This window comes from Enoplosus armatus, chromosome 4, assembly GCF_043641665.1.
Source record: "Enoplosus armatus isolate fEnoArm2 chromosome 4, fEnoArm2.hap1, whole genome shotgun sequence".
Taxonomy (NCBI): domain Eukaryota; kingdom Metazoa; phylum Chordata; class Actinopteri; order Centrarchiformes; family Enoplosidae; genus Enoplosus; species Enoplosus armatus.
The window spans coordinates 1,685,709-1,700,759 of NC_092183.1; the positions used below are offsets into that span (position 1 = coordinate 1,685,709).

The window sequence follows — 15,051 nt, forward strand, 5'->3', positions numbered from 1 at the left end:
GCCTGTTTGATTACACACGATACACCTTGAAGATTTGCAAAGACAGGTATGAGACTCTGGAGCTCAGGAAGGCTGCTACTGATATTTACAATAACTGTGTTTGGATGTGACAAGTTTACAGTAGAAAAGGTTCAAAAAGTCTCAGAAAAACCTGCAGATCAGAGGACTCATAGTTCAGGTTTCGTTGTGTGTGTTTATTAGAAAAGAACTGTTTTCCTGCTGAACACCTGCAGTCAGACAGGAGGAGAGACAGTAAGCATGAGATAATCCCAGACGTCATGATTAAGATCTGCCTGAAAACTGAGTTTGGTTCTAAATTCATTCATAATTCAACACAACACAGACGGGACTCATTATGTTAAATCACTGTTTGCCTAAACAGCAAAACATTTGATGATCTTGAGTTTAGAGGTGCTGATGAAGTTCAGGTATAAAACGGATTCATCGAGTCATATTACTCAGCAACACGAGTTGTTGTCCTGATGTCTAAACAGCTGAAGATGCGACGACTCAACGCTGCTGCACATCTACAAGGGATTCTCGTGTTGTCGTCACCTGCTAATCGGACTGAAGCGACACTTTGATTGGATTTGTTTTTCTTTAAATTCGGCTGCTGTGCTTCCCGTCACGTTTTCTAATATCTGAACTGCTTTAAGTGCTCGTCGACCGTCAATGATTTCAGCTGCAAGGTGACGAAAACCACTTCAGTATCTGAGATCCCTTATGACTCCATTTCCCAGAAGGCCATCCTGTATTTCAGTATATAAATCTAATTTCCAGTGGTGCTCTAAATGTAATAGTACGTTCTGGTATTAGCGTTGCCACTTTTCAAGACGGCCAGTATACTCCGAAATCTTCACCCATTGGCAGATTGAGCCTTTAAAGACCCGGCTGAACGTGTCCGGACGCCGTTCAGTCCCCTCACCTTCCAGGTACGTGGTTACCTCGACTCCTAAAGGCATCACTTTGGTACAAGCATATTGCTCCTTTACATCCATTCTGATTCATATCTTTCTTTTACGAGCGTCTCTCTGAGGAGGGAAACACAGGACAGGACGCACAGCTGCTGATGCTGCACGTGGCAGGAATCGAACCTGCGACCTTTCTATCACCGTCTCTCTTCAGTTAATCTTTTTAAGTCCATGGTTAGCAGTGCAGGAGAGCGGTGCGCACGTGTGAAATAACACATTTAGCAGGAAAAAAAGACAAAAGACCAAAGTTCAAACTGAGATCGTGATTAGAAAAAACAAAAACAAAAAGGAGCAGCCACCTCTCCGCAGAGCGCGGCGGCACCGAGCGTCCCAGCTGGTGACCGGCTGCTCCTGAAGTTATCAAAGGCTCATCACGAAACACCAGGATGGGGTTTTCAGCCACAGCAGCATTTCAAGCTTCCCAAGTGGAGGAAAACAGTCAGAATTTACCCGAGCCGAGCCGAGCCGAACTGGTTTCATGATGAGTCCTGAAGTGTGTTTGTGTCAGTCTGTGTGTCTCTGTGTGTGTGTGCAGCAGTGTGTGTTATTTGTTGCGCAGCAGCTCCAGCTGGTCCTGGTATTCGGTGAACAGTCTCTGGAATCGCAGGTTTTCACCGATGACGGGTAAAACCTCCCGCAGCAGCTCCCGCTTACGCAGACCCTGAACACGCAGGGAACAGAGTTAGTGACAAACACGCACCAGCTGAGTGTTAGCGCGGGCTAACTCATTAGCTATTAGCTCTGTTTGGACAGGCCAAAAAAGGACCACAGTGAAAAGTCTAACATGAATCTGCATTTCATGCAGCAGGTGTAAGAATCAAGCAGATCGGAAACAATTTGATTAATTGATTAATTGATCAATAGCAGGTTTGATAATCAATTAATCTTTTAAGAAGCAAAAATGCCAAATAATTGCTGCTTTCAGGCTCTCAAACGTGAGGATTTTCTCTCATTTGTTTCACTGTAAACTGAATCTCTTTAGTTTTTGGACAAAACAAGCAGACAAAGAAGACGTCATGTTGGGATTTTGGAATTTCACTATTTTCTGACATTTTATAGACAAACAGATTAATCCATTGATAAATAAATGATCAAACAATTAATTAATAATGGAATTAACTCTGAGTTGCAGGCCTGTTTTAAATCACATATTTTAAAGGGTCGGTATTGGCTAAAACGAATCCAATCAAAATCTTTTCTTTACTCTTTTTGTCGTTTTGTCGCAGCTCTGCTCTCCTTTAGCACCAGCAGCAGCAAGAGCACTTTACTGCACACTGTATGCAAGTGAGAGTTAATTTAAGAGAGCGAGTGACTCAGATTTCCAAAGTCCACGTTGACAAAATACAAAGATTCACTAAACTCTGCCGCTAACAAGTCTGTTATCTCTCTGCTGCCTTTCTCATTAGCAGAAGAGCAGCATGCAAAACATTCAGGAAGCAGATTCTTATTTTTAGGGGACGCTGACGTCACTTCACCGGTTAAAACACACGACAAACGTCGTTCAGATCAGCCGTCGCTAGTTAACGTTAATTCCCTGAGTAACTGCAGACTGGTCAGGACATCCTTATGTGCCAGTACATCAGACTTCAGATGTCTGCATGAGATTTTAACAGGAACAACCATCAGCCTTGATCAACAGGTTAAATACACGTAGAAGAAAGAACTTGGACCAGCAGAGTGTTGCTGTCGTACCAGAGTGGTGGGCTCCCAGGCTGTCGCCGCTGATCTGTGGACGGGACCCAGCAGCTCCTTACAGAGTTCTCTGAGACGATACTCTGAGCCTGCAGGGAGCATGCACACACACACACACACACAGAGACACACACACACACACACACACACACACACACACACACACACACACACACAGTCTTAGCATCAGACTGAAGCGTTTCCTTTCTCCTGTCACTCTGGAGAACGTGTGAAATCATCAGACGTGATCGTTCGGTACCTTCGTTGACGAGGAAACGGGCGTAGATGAGCAGCCAGTAGCGATACTCCTGCGCCGACTGCAGAGTCAGAGCAGACGCCAGCTGGTTCTCCAGGAAGGCCAGCGTCATGCTCTGCTGCAGGTGGTGAGGGGTGGAGGAGAGGCGGGACGCCAGCCGACCAGCACTGCAGGGACCAGAGAGACTTTTTATTTACTTCTTTTTCACATTTCATCGGGAATAAGAGACACTGGAGGTGAGAAGGGGGAGGTTAAATAGGACTGTCGTACTTGAGGTTGCGTCCCTGCATGACAGCCAGCGGCCCTGAGGACACAGGTGCATCGTGGGTAGGTAGGCAGCTCCTGAAGTCAGCACACTGGACCAGAGAGTCTCCTTTATCTGCTATCAGAGTCCTGAGAGAGACGGAGTATAATTCCTGATGTTTATATTGGAAATCACTCAGTGAAGCCTTTAAACCAAACTCATCATCAGTATATCGGCAGCAGCTGAGCGATGTGTTTCTTGGCCGTCTCGTCTCTTTAGTTTCTCACCATGTCTCCAGTGACGAGCTGAAGCAGTACGACTTCCCGTTGGACAGTCCAATGACTGGAACTCCCTGCTGAGTCAGCAGAGACTGAGACACTGTGATGTCAGCGCCTACAAACACAACAATGGACAGAAATGGTCAATATAATGTCTTCATGTGAGGATTGAATAAAAACTCTTTTATGGATCATCTTCCTGAAGACAACAGGCCTGAGAGGAACATTCCAATAAACCATGTGTTATACTTTGAAAAGAAAGAGTTCAACAGGAAATACTTTCTTTCCACAAGTTAGATGGATATCAATCTCACGCCTGTGTGTTCAGTATGTTGTTAGCCTAGCTTAGCATATAGACTGGAATCAGGGGAAAACAGCTGGTCATACATGTTTACAGCTCTAATCAAGATGGTGAATATCGTTTATTTAACGCATACGGAACAGAAATGAAAAGCACGACAATCTCATTCAGTGTCAGGAGGAGTTGACTGCAGCTCTATACTTTTCACAGACATGAGATTGTCATCACACGCTGCAGTGTCTCACCAGATAAAATGGTCAGCAGAGACTCGTTCTTCACCAGAGCCTTCTGTTTCTGAACGTCCCTGCACACAGACAACGAATCAACACGGTGGTTTTATTAGACAACATCAGCAAACTCATTACTGCTCTTCAGTTCAACATGAAAACCTCTGACTGAAACTGCCTTTCAACAGCTTAAACACTAAACTTACATCACTTCATCTCTCAAGATATAAATATCTCTAATGTAATTTAAGTAATGCACCCGCAGTCATACCGCAATTCTTAAAGATCAAAAATAACACTACAAACACCTCTAATAAATACTGATCAAACTTTATGAGCACTGACCAGACGGACAGCGTCGCTCCAGCAGTCAGCACCATGACGAAGTGGGCGGAGCAGTGCAGCGCCGACACAGGCGTGGCCAGCTGGATGGCCGGAAGAAGCCGCCGCCCACAAGAAGAGAACACTGACAACATCCTGTCCTGGCAGGCGACGGCAAGGACGTCACTGAGGGAGAGGAAGAGCAGGAAAAACTCATCTACTATCATATTTACTGTGTGTGTGTGTGTGTGTGTGTGTGTGTGTGTGTGTGTTTGAAAACACAAGGCATCTGGGCGGAGCCTCTGACCTGCTCCCTGCAGCAGTGACCACCGAGCTGGGCAGCAGTGTGTTCCAGTCTCGTCCATCTCTGGAGCATCGCAGCTGGCTGAGCTTCGAACCCGCGACCACCGACACCTCGTTCTCCACCTCCAGGAACATTGACGGCTCCATGCTCACCTACACGCACACACATTTTCCATTTATAGCTTAACTGACTGACAATGAGGTCAACAATAATAATAATAATATCACACCCACGTCTGCAGTGTTACCTTTCTATGTTTGTTACGTCTGAGCAGATCAGAATAGACAGCCACACAAAAACATCCCTGACATGAAAATGTTTCTGCATGTTAAAGTGATATCTGAACAGACTTTAGATGGGAGCATCGGGAGTCGCATGTCGAAAGAGACGGATGCTTATTTATGTGTTTCTAACTCATATGAACAACAAAGAAGAGACTTTGTGAACAGATCAGTTCCATTCATGTTGTTGCAGCTCCTGCTGGTCACCAACAGAGGGAGACGAAGAGCAGTAGACTTTACTAAAACCATTCCTGTGAGTGAAGGCCTGAACAATCACTGCAACTGGAGTTCTGTTCATTTCATCCATCCATGACAGATGCAGGTGCAGAAAACAAACACCACCACAGTTTTGGGAACGTTTTTAGACTTCTTACAGTAAGTCAGACACTGTTTAACTTCATGCAGAAGTTTGAAAATGAAAAGTAGGAACATAAAATGCCAAATATATCACTAATGCACCATTCTGCCAGTTCAAAAGAACAAAACAATTAAGCATTTCATTTCTGTGAAGCGCTTTGGGAAGCGTCATGGTTGAAAAATTCCATTTACCATTTTTACCATTTAAAAGAATTTGCATTTGTTACCGTCAACCTCGTCTGGGGGGATTACAGGTGTAATTGAACAGCTCCACATCCAGCAGCAAACTGAACATAAAGGTGGTTCTGTTCTAAAAATAAAATAAATCCTAAAACATGTTGAATCCACCACAAAGGATTCAGAGAAGAGTGCACACACACACACACACACACACACACAGTCTCAGTGTTTACCTGCAGACTGAAGGCCTTCTTTATACTCGGTGTTGGTAGTTTGAGAGCAGCTACAGGAGCTGGAGGAGCTGCCACCCTGCTGGGCTCCCGCTCTGCTGGAGGAGTTATCTGACAGGAAGACGAAGCACAAAACACTCATTTATTTCTCTCTGGTGCTCCATACATGTATTCCAAGGACATCTGCACAAAAGGAGCTTTTACTGGACCTTTTTAATTTCACTTTATATAATAAAGTAATTTTTTTTTTGAAAATGCTGAAATGAAAAGAGGCTTTGAGTTACTATCTGTAACCACAGAGTTAATAAATGTCTCCACGATGTAATTATATGTTCTTCCTTTTCAGTTTGTTAATGTTTTTATGAAGGAGACCTGCATCCATCCATTCATCTTTTCCCTCCATCTCACTACCTGAGTGAAGGGTTGGGCGATGGGAGCAGCCATCTTGTCTTTCCTGGGCCTTCCCTTCTTCCTCTTCTCCACCACCTCTCCTCCATCCATCAGCATCTCGGGTTTCCTCTTGCTGAACGACAGGTTTTTGTTGATGGTGGCCATCTTGTCCTCGCTGTCGCTGCTGGTATCTTCTTTGGTTTTTACGTCTTTCAGGGCGGAGATGCCGTCTTTTGGCCTGCTGGACGAACAGAAAAGTAAACACTTGTTTTAGGGAGAGTTTGTTCTCTTTTTGAGCTTTGGCCCTCTTAACTACTTCACTTATACTGAGTCAATCACCTGTCTAGAGGCGTGATTCCAGCGGTGGAGGAGAGGACGACTGTGACCCCCGGTGTGGCCTTTGACCTCTCTGTGAACCTGGAGTCCAAAGCTTTCATTGGCTCGATCTTGGAGGCAGAAGTGAGCAGTAGACACGGCTTCACACTGGAACATGAGGAAACCAGACAATAAGAGAGAGAAGAGAAGGAGGGCATCAGGGGGAGGGAGGGGGTAGAGAGTTAGGAGTGAGATATCTGGTTAGGAACAGAACAGACACAGATAGAACATCTAGAAAAAGAAAAGAGAGGGGAGAACAGAAAAGAAAAGTAAAAGTTTGCTCTCAGCTTGTACCCATCCTTGTTGTCTTCCAGGCCCTTGGCGGCGCCGCTGGGTGGAGGCGAGGTGAGCATGGGGTCGTGGCTGGGCCTGAGCCCCAGAGAAGAGGCTTGTCCTGGGCTGGAGTCGGAGCTGAGCTGGGAGGTGAGCTGGTTGGACATGGAGGAGCCCGAGGGCAGGATGGGAGCGCTGTTGAACAGAGCCGGCGAGAAATCCCTGCAGAGGAAGTGGGACAGTGATCCACTACAGTTTACATGACTATCACTACTATTAACACTGCAGCTACTGGGGACATGAGTAGGGGGTCACTTTTGAATCAAGTAGAGGTCTTCACGAGTCCTCTCTAGTCAGTTTCTAGTAATCACCCGTGTCAGGGCGGGTCCAAATGATATTAGGTCTTGGGTCTCTGTGTCAATATGATACCTCGGTGGATCCAGTCTCAGCTCTGATCACATGCTGCATCATCATCATCATCATCATCATCATATAAAATCCAGCACATGTTGAGAATTTACTGATTCAGCTTTTATTGTTCTGTTTTAGTTTTAAATGCTTTGTTTTTCAAAGAAAAACACAATATTCCAGCCAATATCTTTGGAATCTCAGCGAGTCGTCTTTGAAACGTCGGCATCAGTTCTGTCCCCCAGTGGAAATCAGACGTGTGTTTCATGTGTTCCTACCCCGTGTCCAGCTGAGCGATACACAGCGGCGTGATTCGTCTTCTGCCGTCTGCGGTTCTCGTCTCCACCTGCTTCTTCAGAAGGTTCTGCAAGACGACAAAATAACACATCCAAGAAATTGAAGCTCCAAAAATATCATAATAAGTATTCGTCTTGACAGCTTTTGAAAATGGAGCTCTGAAAAGTATAAAACATCATTAATATGCATCTAATACATCAGTGATAGGAGAGCACACGATGTAGACTATGTTTGACTAGTATGTCTGTTTTATCTACTGTATCTATTCTCTGTGGCCGTCTAAATATGTAAATATAATCAGTTATCATCTGTTTCGAGATATTGTTTTTTATCTTGCAACCTGAATCTTAAAATACTGCATATTTCTACATTAATCATTATTAATTATCCTGCCAAGAAAACCTTCTATTAGCCAAAACAGTATCAAGTGCATCAGAATTCAGCGTTTGTCACTTAGTGCTGCTTGCTGGATGTTACATTTCAGTTTCCCACCTTCCTGATGTCCTCCAGAGACTCTCCGTTCATCATACTGTTGAGTTTGGGGGCTGAGGATTCGGGCCCGGCGCTGCCCGGTCCTGAGTTGGTCTGGGAAGAGTTCTGTCGCTCCTGCTGGTATTTGAGCATCTCGGGGTTCTCGATGATGGTGGTGGAAAGCTGAGCCTCGGTGCTGGTTATAGCCAGACTCTTTCCGTAGATGTTCTGGTGGATGCTGTTCTGTACGTCAGAGGACGAGAGAGAGAGAGAAGTTTGATGTGGGCTCTTAATGCTCTTGTTTGATGACCTTCCTACTATCAAACAAGAACAAAAGAAAGAAAGAAAGAAAGAAAGCCTACGTTAAAATACATTATAAAGAAAAAGGCTTCTTCTTTTTCTTCTTCTTTGGTTTGAAGCAGAGTGTTTTTTGAATGAAATTGACCAATTACAAGCCAACCGGGGCTTGTATACATAAATCACATGCCTCGGGTGACATGGGTTTTAACAACTTGCTGCAGCAGCTGAATTCAAGACAATTCTCAGTCCAGACTTCATCTGTTTTTTCTCTACAGAGAAGCTGCTGCAGAACAGAGATTAATATTTGTTGTCTCATATAAATGAACTTGTGTGTCTGGTAGCTGGTTTTCATTCTAATCGCTGACAGAATGCAGTGTTGTTCTCTGGGAAGAAGACACTGTTAGGCAAAACCAAGAAGCCATAAAAATGAAACAATTTTCTTGAGGAACATGAATGTTTTTTAAACAGGATCTAGTTTTAGTCTACGAGTACTTTGTTTTGGTTTGAGTAACTCATTTTCTGCTGCAAACATTCAGTCAGAGGATCAGAACGTGTTTGTGTTTGCAGCCAGATGTGATTCCATGATGAGTGTCTAACCTTCTCTTCCTCGTTCAGCGGGTCTCCCAGTTCATCCAGTGAGAAGTCCAGGTAGGCCACAGTGCCGTCCATCGAACACACCAACATCCCCAGACCTGTCAGAGTCCTGACACACACACACACACACACATCAAAGTCAGAGCTGCAGGTCTACCAGTGCTGTCTTTGTTATTATAGGTTTGACACTAATGAAAAGGATTAAGAGTTTGGAATGTAACTGGATAGAGTGGCTGAGTCAGACTCCTCCCAGTGACCAACTGTGGTACTGCAACAAAAAAAATCCCCTGAAGCCAAAAAGCATAAATTCATGGATTGTGATTAAAGAAACAGACATTGTAAGTTCAGCTGAAAGCTGAAGCTGCCGTCAAGCTCAGGGAGAAAGACACTAATGTACATGTGTGTTCGGCCACACAACGCCTGTCTAAAACTCACCAGGAAATGTCCATAATTGATTTATCGAACAGATCATGGATGACCACCAGGGGGCGCTTCAGAGAGGTCAGCTGAAGAGGAGAAGGAGACAACGTTAGTATCGTCAGGATCCCTTCTTACGTTCTCGTCATTTAACTGCAATTCCACATTTTAAAAAGTTACAGACGTTGATGGGGAGGCTTTATTGAAACCACTGACACCAAAATACCTGCACCGGTTTGTTTTGTCTCATCAAATATTAAACTAAACATTAAACTAATCAGTCAACTCAGCTCAATGAGGTAAAGACAGATCAGAAAGTTGTTAATTTTCCTGAGACAGATGATCTCTGTGGAAGCTGTTCATGCTCATCAGAACAAACAGATACAAACACCACGAACAACAAAAGTGAGCCGTGAAATCTGCATCACTGGTACTGACTTCTATACGTGTCTGTACACTTGAAAACAAACATGAACTGACCCAGACGGACAGCGACCGGTCTTTGCTGCCGACAGCACAGCAGCAGTACGGACAGCCGGGTTTTGGAGAACTGCCGTTCTTCTGCTTCTTCTTGAAGATCTTTGGGTTGAATTTCTACAGAGACAGAAACCAGATCCGTCAGTATGCAGAAAGATTCAGGGTGAACATTTAAAGCCTGAACATACGGATTAAACGTCCTCACCACCACAGTGACGGCTTTACGGTGACCCACAAAGTCCATATTAGTCTTCCAGCCGTCTCTCTCCACGATCTGAGCAGTGGGACCCGAGTTGTTCATGGCGTGAGCCGACACCAGGTACTGACCGTCTGGAGACCAGGACAGACGCAGGACGTGGGTCGTCCCGCCGCACTGAGACACAGAGAATAAACAGACATGTGACGAATCAAAAAAAACAAACAAAAACACCCTGAATAATGGAGTGATAACACATAACATATGCAGATGTTCTCATGTATAACACCAATAACAACAAAGTCAACTACCTAAACTACTATCATCAAACACAGCTGACAGCGACGGTGTTTTTGTACCTCGCTGAAGGGTTTAGTGATGTTGGCGTCCATCTGCCAGTCCACCGTCCTCCACACTTTGAGGCTGTGGTCGTCGGCCTGGGAGGCGATGTATTTCCCCACCGGATCCCACGTCAGACCTTTAACCAACCCGGTGTGTCCTCGGAGACATGTCACCATCTCTGGAGAGACACAAAGAAGACGAGCTGAAGAGAGAGAAATATCCTCCTGCTCCATCGCCAGGTAATACTGGACAGAGTTTCATAAAAAAAAAAAGGGACAGTTATGGGCTCACCTTTAAGCAAAAAAACAACAACATGTCAGGTATCAAATAATATTAGAGCTGAGACGATCAACTACAGCTTCTCAGATATGAGGATTTCCACTTCCATTTCCTGAGTCGTGCGTTTGTGTTTCAGCTGTGAGGCTACAGACTCGGCCAGCTCTGGCTTCTGTGTCTCCTACCTGGAAATTTGCGAGCGTTCCAGATGACGATGGTGTTGTCCACGCTGCAAGAGGCCAGCCACACGTCATGAGGAGACCAGGCCACGTCCATGACATCTACAACGCAACACACACTGACATCACTGCCTGAGTCTAGAGACACATTACTAGTTCCCTGTGGAGTTTCAGAGCCTCCATTTTGTTCATCTTGTGCTAACACATTCCTGCCAGTGGTTTCACATTGTTCCACTGATCTAAAGGTGGTAACACCCCAAGAAGAAGAAGACGGCTAGCTAGTAACCATGAACGTAAACCACGCTGGATTTAAAACCTATTCAACACATTTGTTAGAGCTCAAGGACACACAGAATGTACACATAAGTAAGATATTAGTTAAGATTCTAGTCTGTCTGTGTGTTTTCAATGTTTACTTGATATGTTGTGTGTGTTTTGTGTGTTTTGTGTGTGTGTGTCTTACCTCCAGTGTGGTTCCTCAGGATGGTGACACACCTCCACTGCTCCACGTTGGCCAGCTTACTGCTCGAGCCGAACACTGTGCTCGGACCGATGAATCTACAGAGAAAACACACACACACATCGTCAAAACACAAACGGCACACACCTTAAACACTTTCTGTGGTTGTGAACAGTCAAGACATTGATCTAACAATGAATCATTACTTCCTAAATAATCGAGACTGGACTGTAAGTGAAAATACATTTGGTGTTTGTGTGTGTACATACGCAGCTCTCTTCCACACCATGACCAGCTTGTCGTCCCCTCCTGATGCCAGGTACAGCCCGTTGTTGGACCAGCGCACACAGTTCACACACGCTGCAGAGACAAACACACGCTTCTGCTGACTCAGGGTATAAATAGAACTTGTATGGATTTGTGCTGAGGAGGCCGGAGTCCCTGCAGTGCGAGATGTTCCTATTATCAAATCTGACTGCTTGTACATTTATTCATTTATTCCTTTCACTCTGCTTCTGTCAGTAGCAGTGCAGGACAGATGAAGTGCAAATACACTCTTCTGCTGCTGCTATCTCATCAGAATCAGGACGTCTCCACCTTTGGGCTGCTGGCAGGCAACTACTGTTACTATTCATAGTAAGTGCAAACAGGAGATGTAAATGGAGGAGCGGGACACGTAGAACTTGTTCTAGTGCTTGAAGACGTTGAATAAAAATGAAACAAATAGCAGCGGTTTGTAAAATCAAGGACATTTGGTGCCTGTGGAAAGATAATGAGTTGGCTCATGTTTGGCAGGTCAGAATCAGTCAGGACCACAAAGTAATGAGGTTAATACTGAGGTGGGAACAAAGAAATGTAATACATGGGAAATGTTTTCTCTGGCACTTCTGGTGAAATGTAATCTCTATAGGAAGCTGCTAAAATCACACAGATCTTTCACTGTCTATTTGTTATCTCCTTAATTGTTAATCTATAATTGATAAAGACCCCCAACTTCACTATGAGGTCTCTTTACGGGCATATAGAGCTACTGTGGGCAGCGGAAATAAAATAATGCATCAATAAAACAATGCTTTTTTTCTTCTTGTGCCTGCCTCATGGGCACTCCATTGATTTTCTGATATCAAACAGCCTGTAGGAAGCTTCTGTCGGAGCTGCTGACAGGACGGCTTGTTACACAGACAGTAACGCCGTAACAGAGTCAGTGAGGACTGAACAGATGGACGCTTCACTGGTACTTGAGGGCTGCTCACGTCTCACATCTGGTGTGAATCCTTAATTAGACTTCTAACTGAGAAGGACTTGAACTAGAACGGGCAGCAGTATCAGCCTTGTGTGCCATTTTACATGTGCTGACTTTTCATTTTTAATTTTTCTGAAGTCAACAAAGTCTCACAGTTGTTGTTCCACACAGCAGCTACCTGCGTGTCACCTGGAAGAACAATATTTTCCGTAGCATGGTTATTCATCTCGTCTACTTTCGCTGTATATTCCCACCCAGTCACTATGAGGACCAGCTCCCTGGCCCACCTATGACGGTCCTTTAGTTAGCTGTTTTAGAAGAAACAGCATCCTAAATGCAGACGTACCTGGAGAACTGTTCCCACGGGTGTATTGATCAACAAATTTATCAATTAATTTCTACAATCTACAGGCTTATTTGAATCAAACTAATAGAGATAAGGCTGGTTACCTAGGTGATTGTCCATCTGGCAAAGCATTTTGGGAATATTTTCGTTCTTCTCGTCGTCCTCTCTGAGGACCGGCGCCATGTTCCAGATCATCACTTTGCCAGAATCCTCTCCTGCAAACAAATCCCAATATTTTTGTTTCATGACGGACTGATAAGGACTTCATTGTATTTTAATTTGAAAATCCCACACAAGGAGAGACAGATGAGGAAAACAGTTTTAGGCAGCAACATAAATCTGTAGTCTGAGGCTGCAGGAGAACATTTAGTACAGCTTGATCAGAATCACAACGGGATGTTTTAAATCTGACATCAACACTGTAAATGTTCATCAAACCAGTACTACATCAAACACTGGACACTATCTCAACGTAAATGACAAATGTCCACTTCAGCTCAACGTCCCAAAACAGTGGAGCAGGTTCAGTGCCAGATGCTGTAAACGGTAGTACTGGTCTTACCTTGCCCACCGGTGGCAAATTTTGTCCCATCAGGGTGGATGTCAACTGAAAATATGGGTTTGCCTGTGAAACAACACAAAAGTCAACATTTAATGAAATTTAATAGATTCACAGACTAACAGATACTGCAGACTGATATTGTAGATAAATAATTTCAAACAGACGGGAAAAAAGTAATTGCTGATATGGGACACATTTCAACGCAACACAGGAATATCACAGTGACCTCAGTGTGTTTGTTAGCAGGCTTCGTTCTGTTGGCCTGATTTTCCACAGCTAAGAGCATGTCGACGATCGTTGTTAGTGACTGTGCATTAGCTCAACATGCATTATAGGATTTTTCTGTAAAGATTTGTAACATTCCTCATTTGTACAATAACTCAGATAATATATCTAATTCCCCAACTCTCTACATAATACAGCTGAAATCCACAATGTTAAACCCCAAAAATCATACCAATTACTATTTTACTTATATTTACCTAATGTATATTAAATAGGTCTGATACATAGTGTTGCCACATCAGATGTCTCACAGTAAAAAAGAGCACATGAGAAGAATGGAGTTCCATGTTGCAGGAGGACACAAGGACTAAATCTACACAGATAAAATACCTAACTGTTAATCTGTAAACATCACACTCTGCAGAACATGTTCAACAGTAAAATGCAGAGACGACAAGCAGCATATGTCGCAGATTACAGCGTTAGAAACTAATTCTCATTTTAGTTATCAAGTCAATAAGCTGCTGGAGCTGTGGGATAAATGGGGTTTACTTATGTGTGTCTCTATACGTTATTTCATTTTGTTGTGAAATCTTTTATTGCAGTGCTGAAATGAGAACGTCTATCAAGCAAAAACATGATTACTTGGTTCTAACTTCTTAAATGTGAGGATTTCATCTATGTCTGTGAAGACGGTTCATCTCAAGAGGTTTACCCCTACATGTTGAAATAAAACATTTTTACTTGTGCACTCTGGAAGAAGGCAACTCAAGTGTCAAAGAGCATCAGTACTGACAGTCATTTCCCAACAAAAAACACCAAACACCTGCTGCTTGCAGCTTTTAGACTGTAAGGCTTTGCTTGCTGTCTCTGTTTCATATCAGTGTAAATCATGACGGTTATGGGCCGTTAGTAGAGATAAAAATGTATTTGAACACATCACTTTCTGGCATGCTGAGATAAACATTTGTTGGATGCTTCACCGACTACATTTCTGGTTCATCTTAAAAACAAATAACTAAACTCCTTTGACAATAATCCTAAATTCAGGCCATTTCTCCAACGGTCAACTTTCCAAACTGACAGCTTGGAGATTTCACCAACAGACACTTTTCTCAGCTCCATGTCGAGCTTGTTCGCCGTCCCTGAAATAAGAGGCGTTTGCTAGAATGTCAAAATCATTAAGCTACAAGTCACTTTGAGACAGCAACTTCGACACGGGTCATTTGGCCGGTAAGTTAGCTAACGTCAGGGCATCCGAGCTAGCCGGGGGGGGCTAACTAGCTAGCTAGCTAAGGTTAGCAAACATTAATACATTTGGAACAGCGAGGAGTGATACTGATAATGACAAAAACACCAGATGTGTTTGTTCAGTTGTTTGATGAAGTCTGCTGTGTGAGTGATTATTAAGTGGCAAACAAGTCAAACAAGTGTCGACCACCACCATCATGCCTCTTTATCAATTCACCCCCCTCCGACAACAAAAGCCCAACTTGGTCCAACAGATTCCTGCACAAGCTTACCGTTGTGGCTCACCCAGCTCGGCTTCAGCAGCTTCATTTTCAACCCAATGTTTAA

General features: G+C 43.9%; 1 protein-coding gene across 1 annotated transcript; it reads right to left on the minus strand.

Moving 5' to 3' along the window:
- Positions 1 to 1,397: 1,397 nt before the first annotated feature.
- Positions 1,398 to 15,051, minus strand: hira (histone cell cycle regulator a). Its single transcript, XM_070903760.1, has 25 exons — positions 14,997 to 15,051; positions 13,249 to 13,311; positions 12,791 to 12,901; positions 11,367 to 11,457; positions 11,101 to 11,195; positions 10,644 to 10,739; positions 10,200 to 10,360; positions 9,850 to 10,017; positions 9,648 to 9,761; positions 9,186 to 9,256; positions 8,754 to 8,859; positions 7,878 to 8,099; positions 7,367 to 7,452; positions 6,702 to 6,902; positions 6,372 to 6,524; positions 6,054 to 6,270; positions 5,646 to 5,729; positions 4,598 to 4,746; positions 4,315 to 4,476; positions 3,988 to 4,046; positions 3,451 to 3,556; positions 3,190 to 3,312; positions 2,923 to 3,086; positions 2,664 to 2,752; positions 1,398 to 1,632 (listed from the first exon to the last, which is right to left on the minus strand). The coding sequence occupies exons 1-25, from the start codon at positions 15,031 to 15,033 to the stop codon at positions 1,516 to 1,518; spliced, it is 3,045 nt and encodes a 1,014-aa protein (XP_070759861.1). The 5' UTR covers positions 15,034 to 15,051; the 3' UTR covers positions 1,398 to 1,515.

Bases quoted from the DNA above. Each gene is read 5' to 3' on its own strand.
- hira (XM_070903760.1), bottom strand. From the start codon at position 15,033: ATGAAGCTGCTGAAGCCGAGCTGGGTGAGCCACAACG. The intron at 8,100-8,753 runs GTTAGACACTCA...TCTGACGTACAG, and splicing joins CGCTGAACGAGGAAGAGAAG to AACAGCATCCACCAGAACAT. The intron at 1,633-2,663 runs GTACGACAGCAA...CTGCGTGTTCAG, and splicing joins CCTGGGAGCCCACCACTCTG to GGTCTGCGTAAGCGGGAGCT.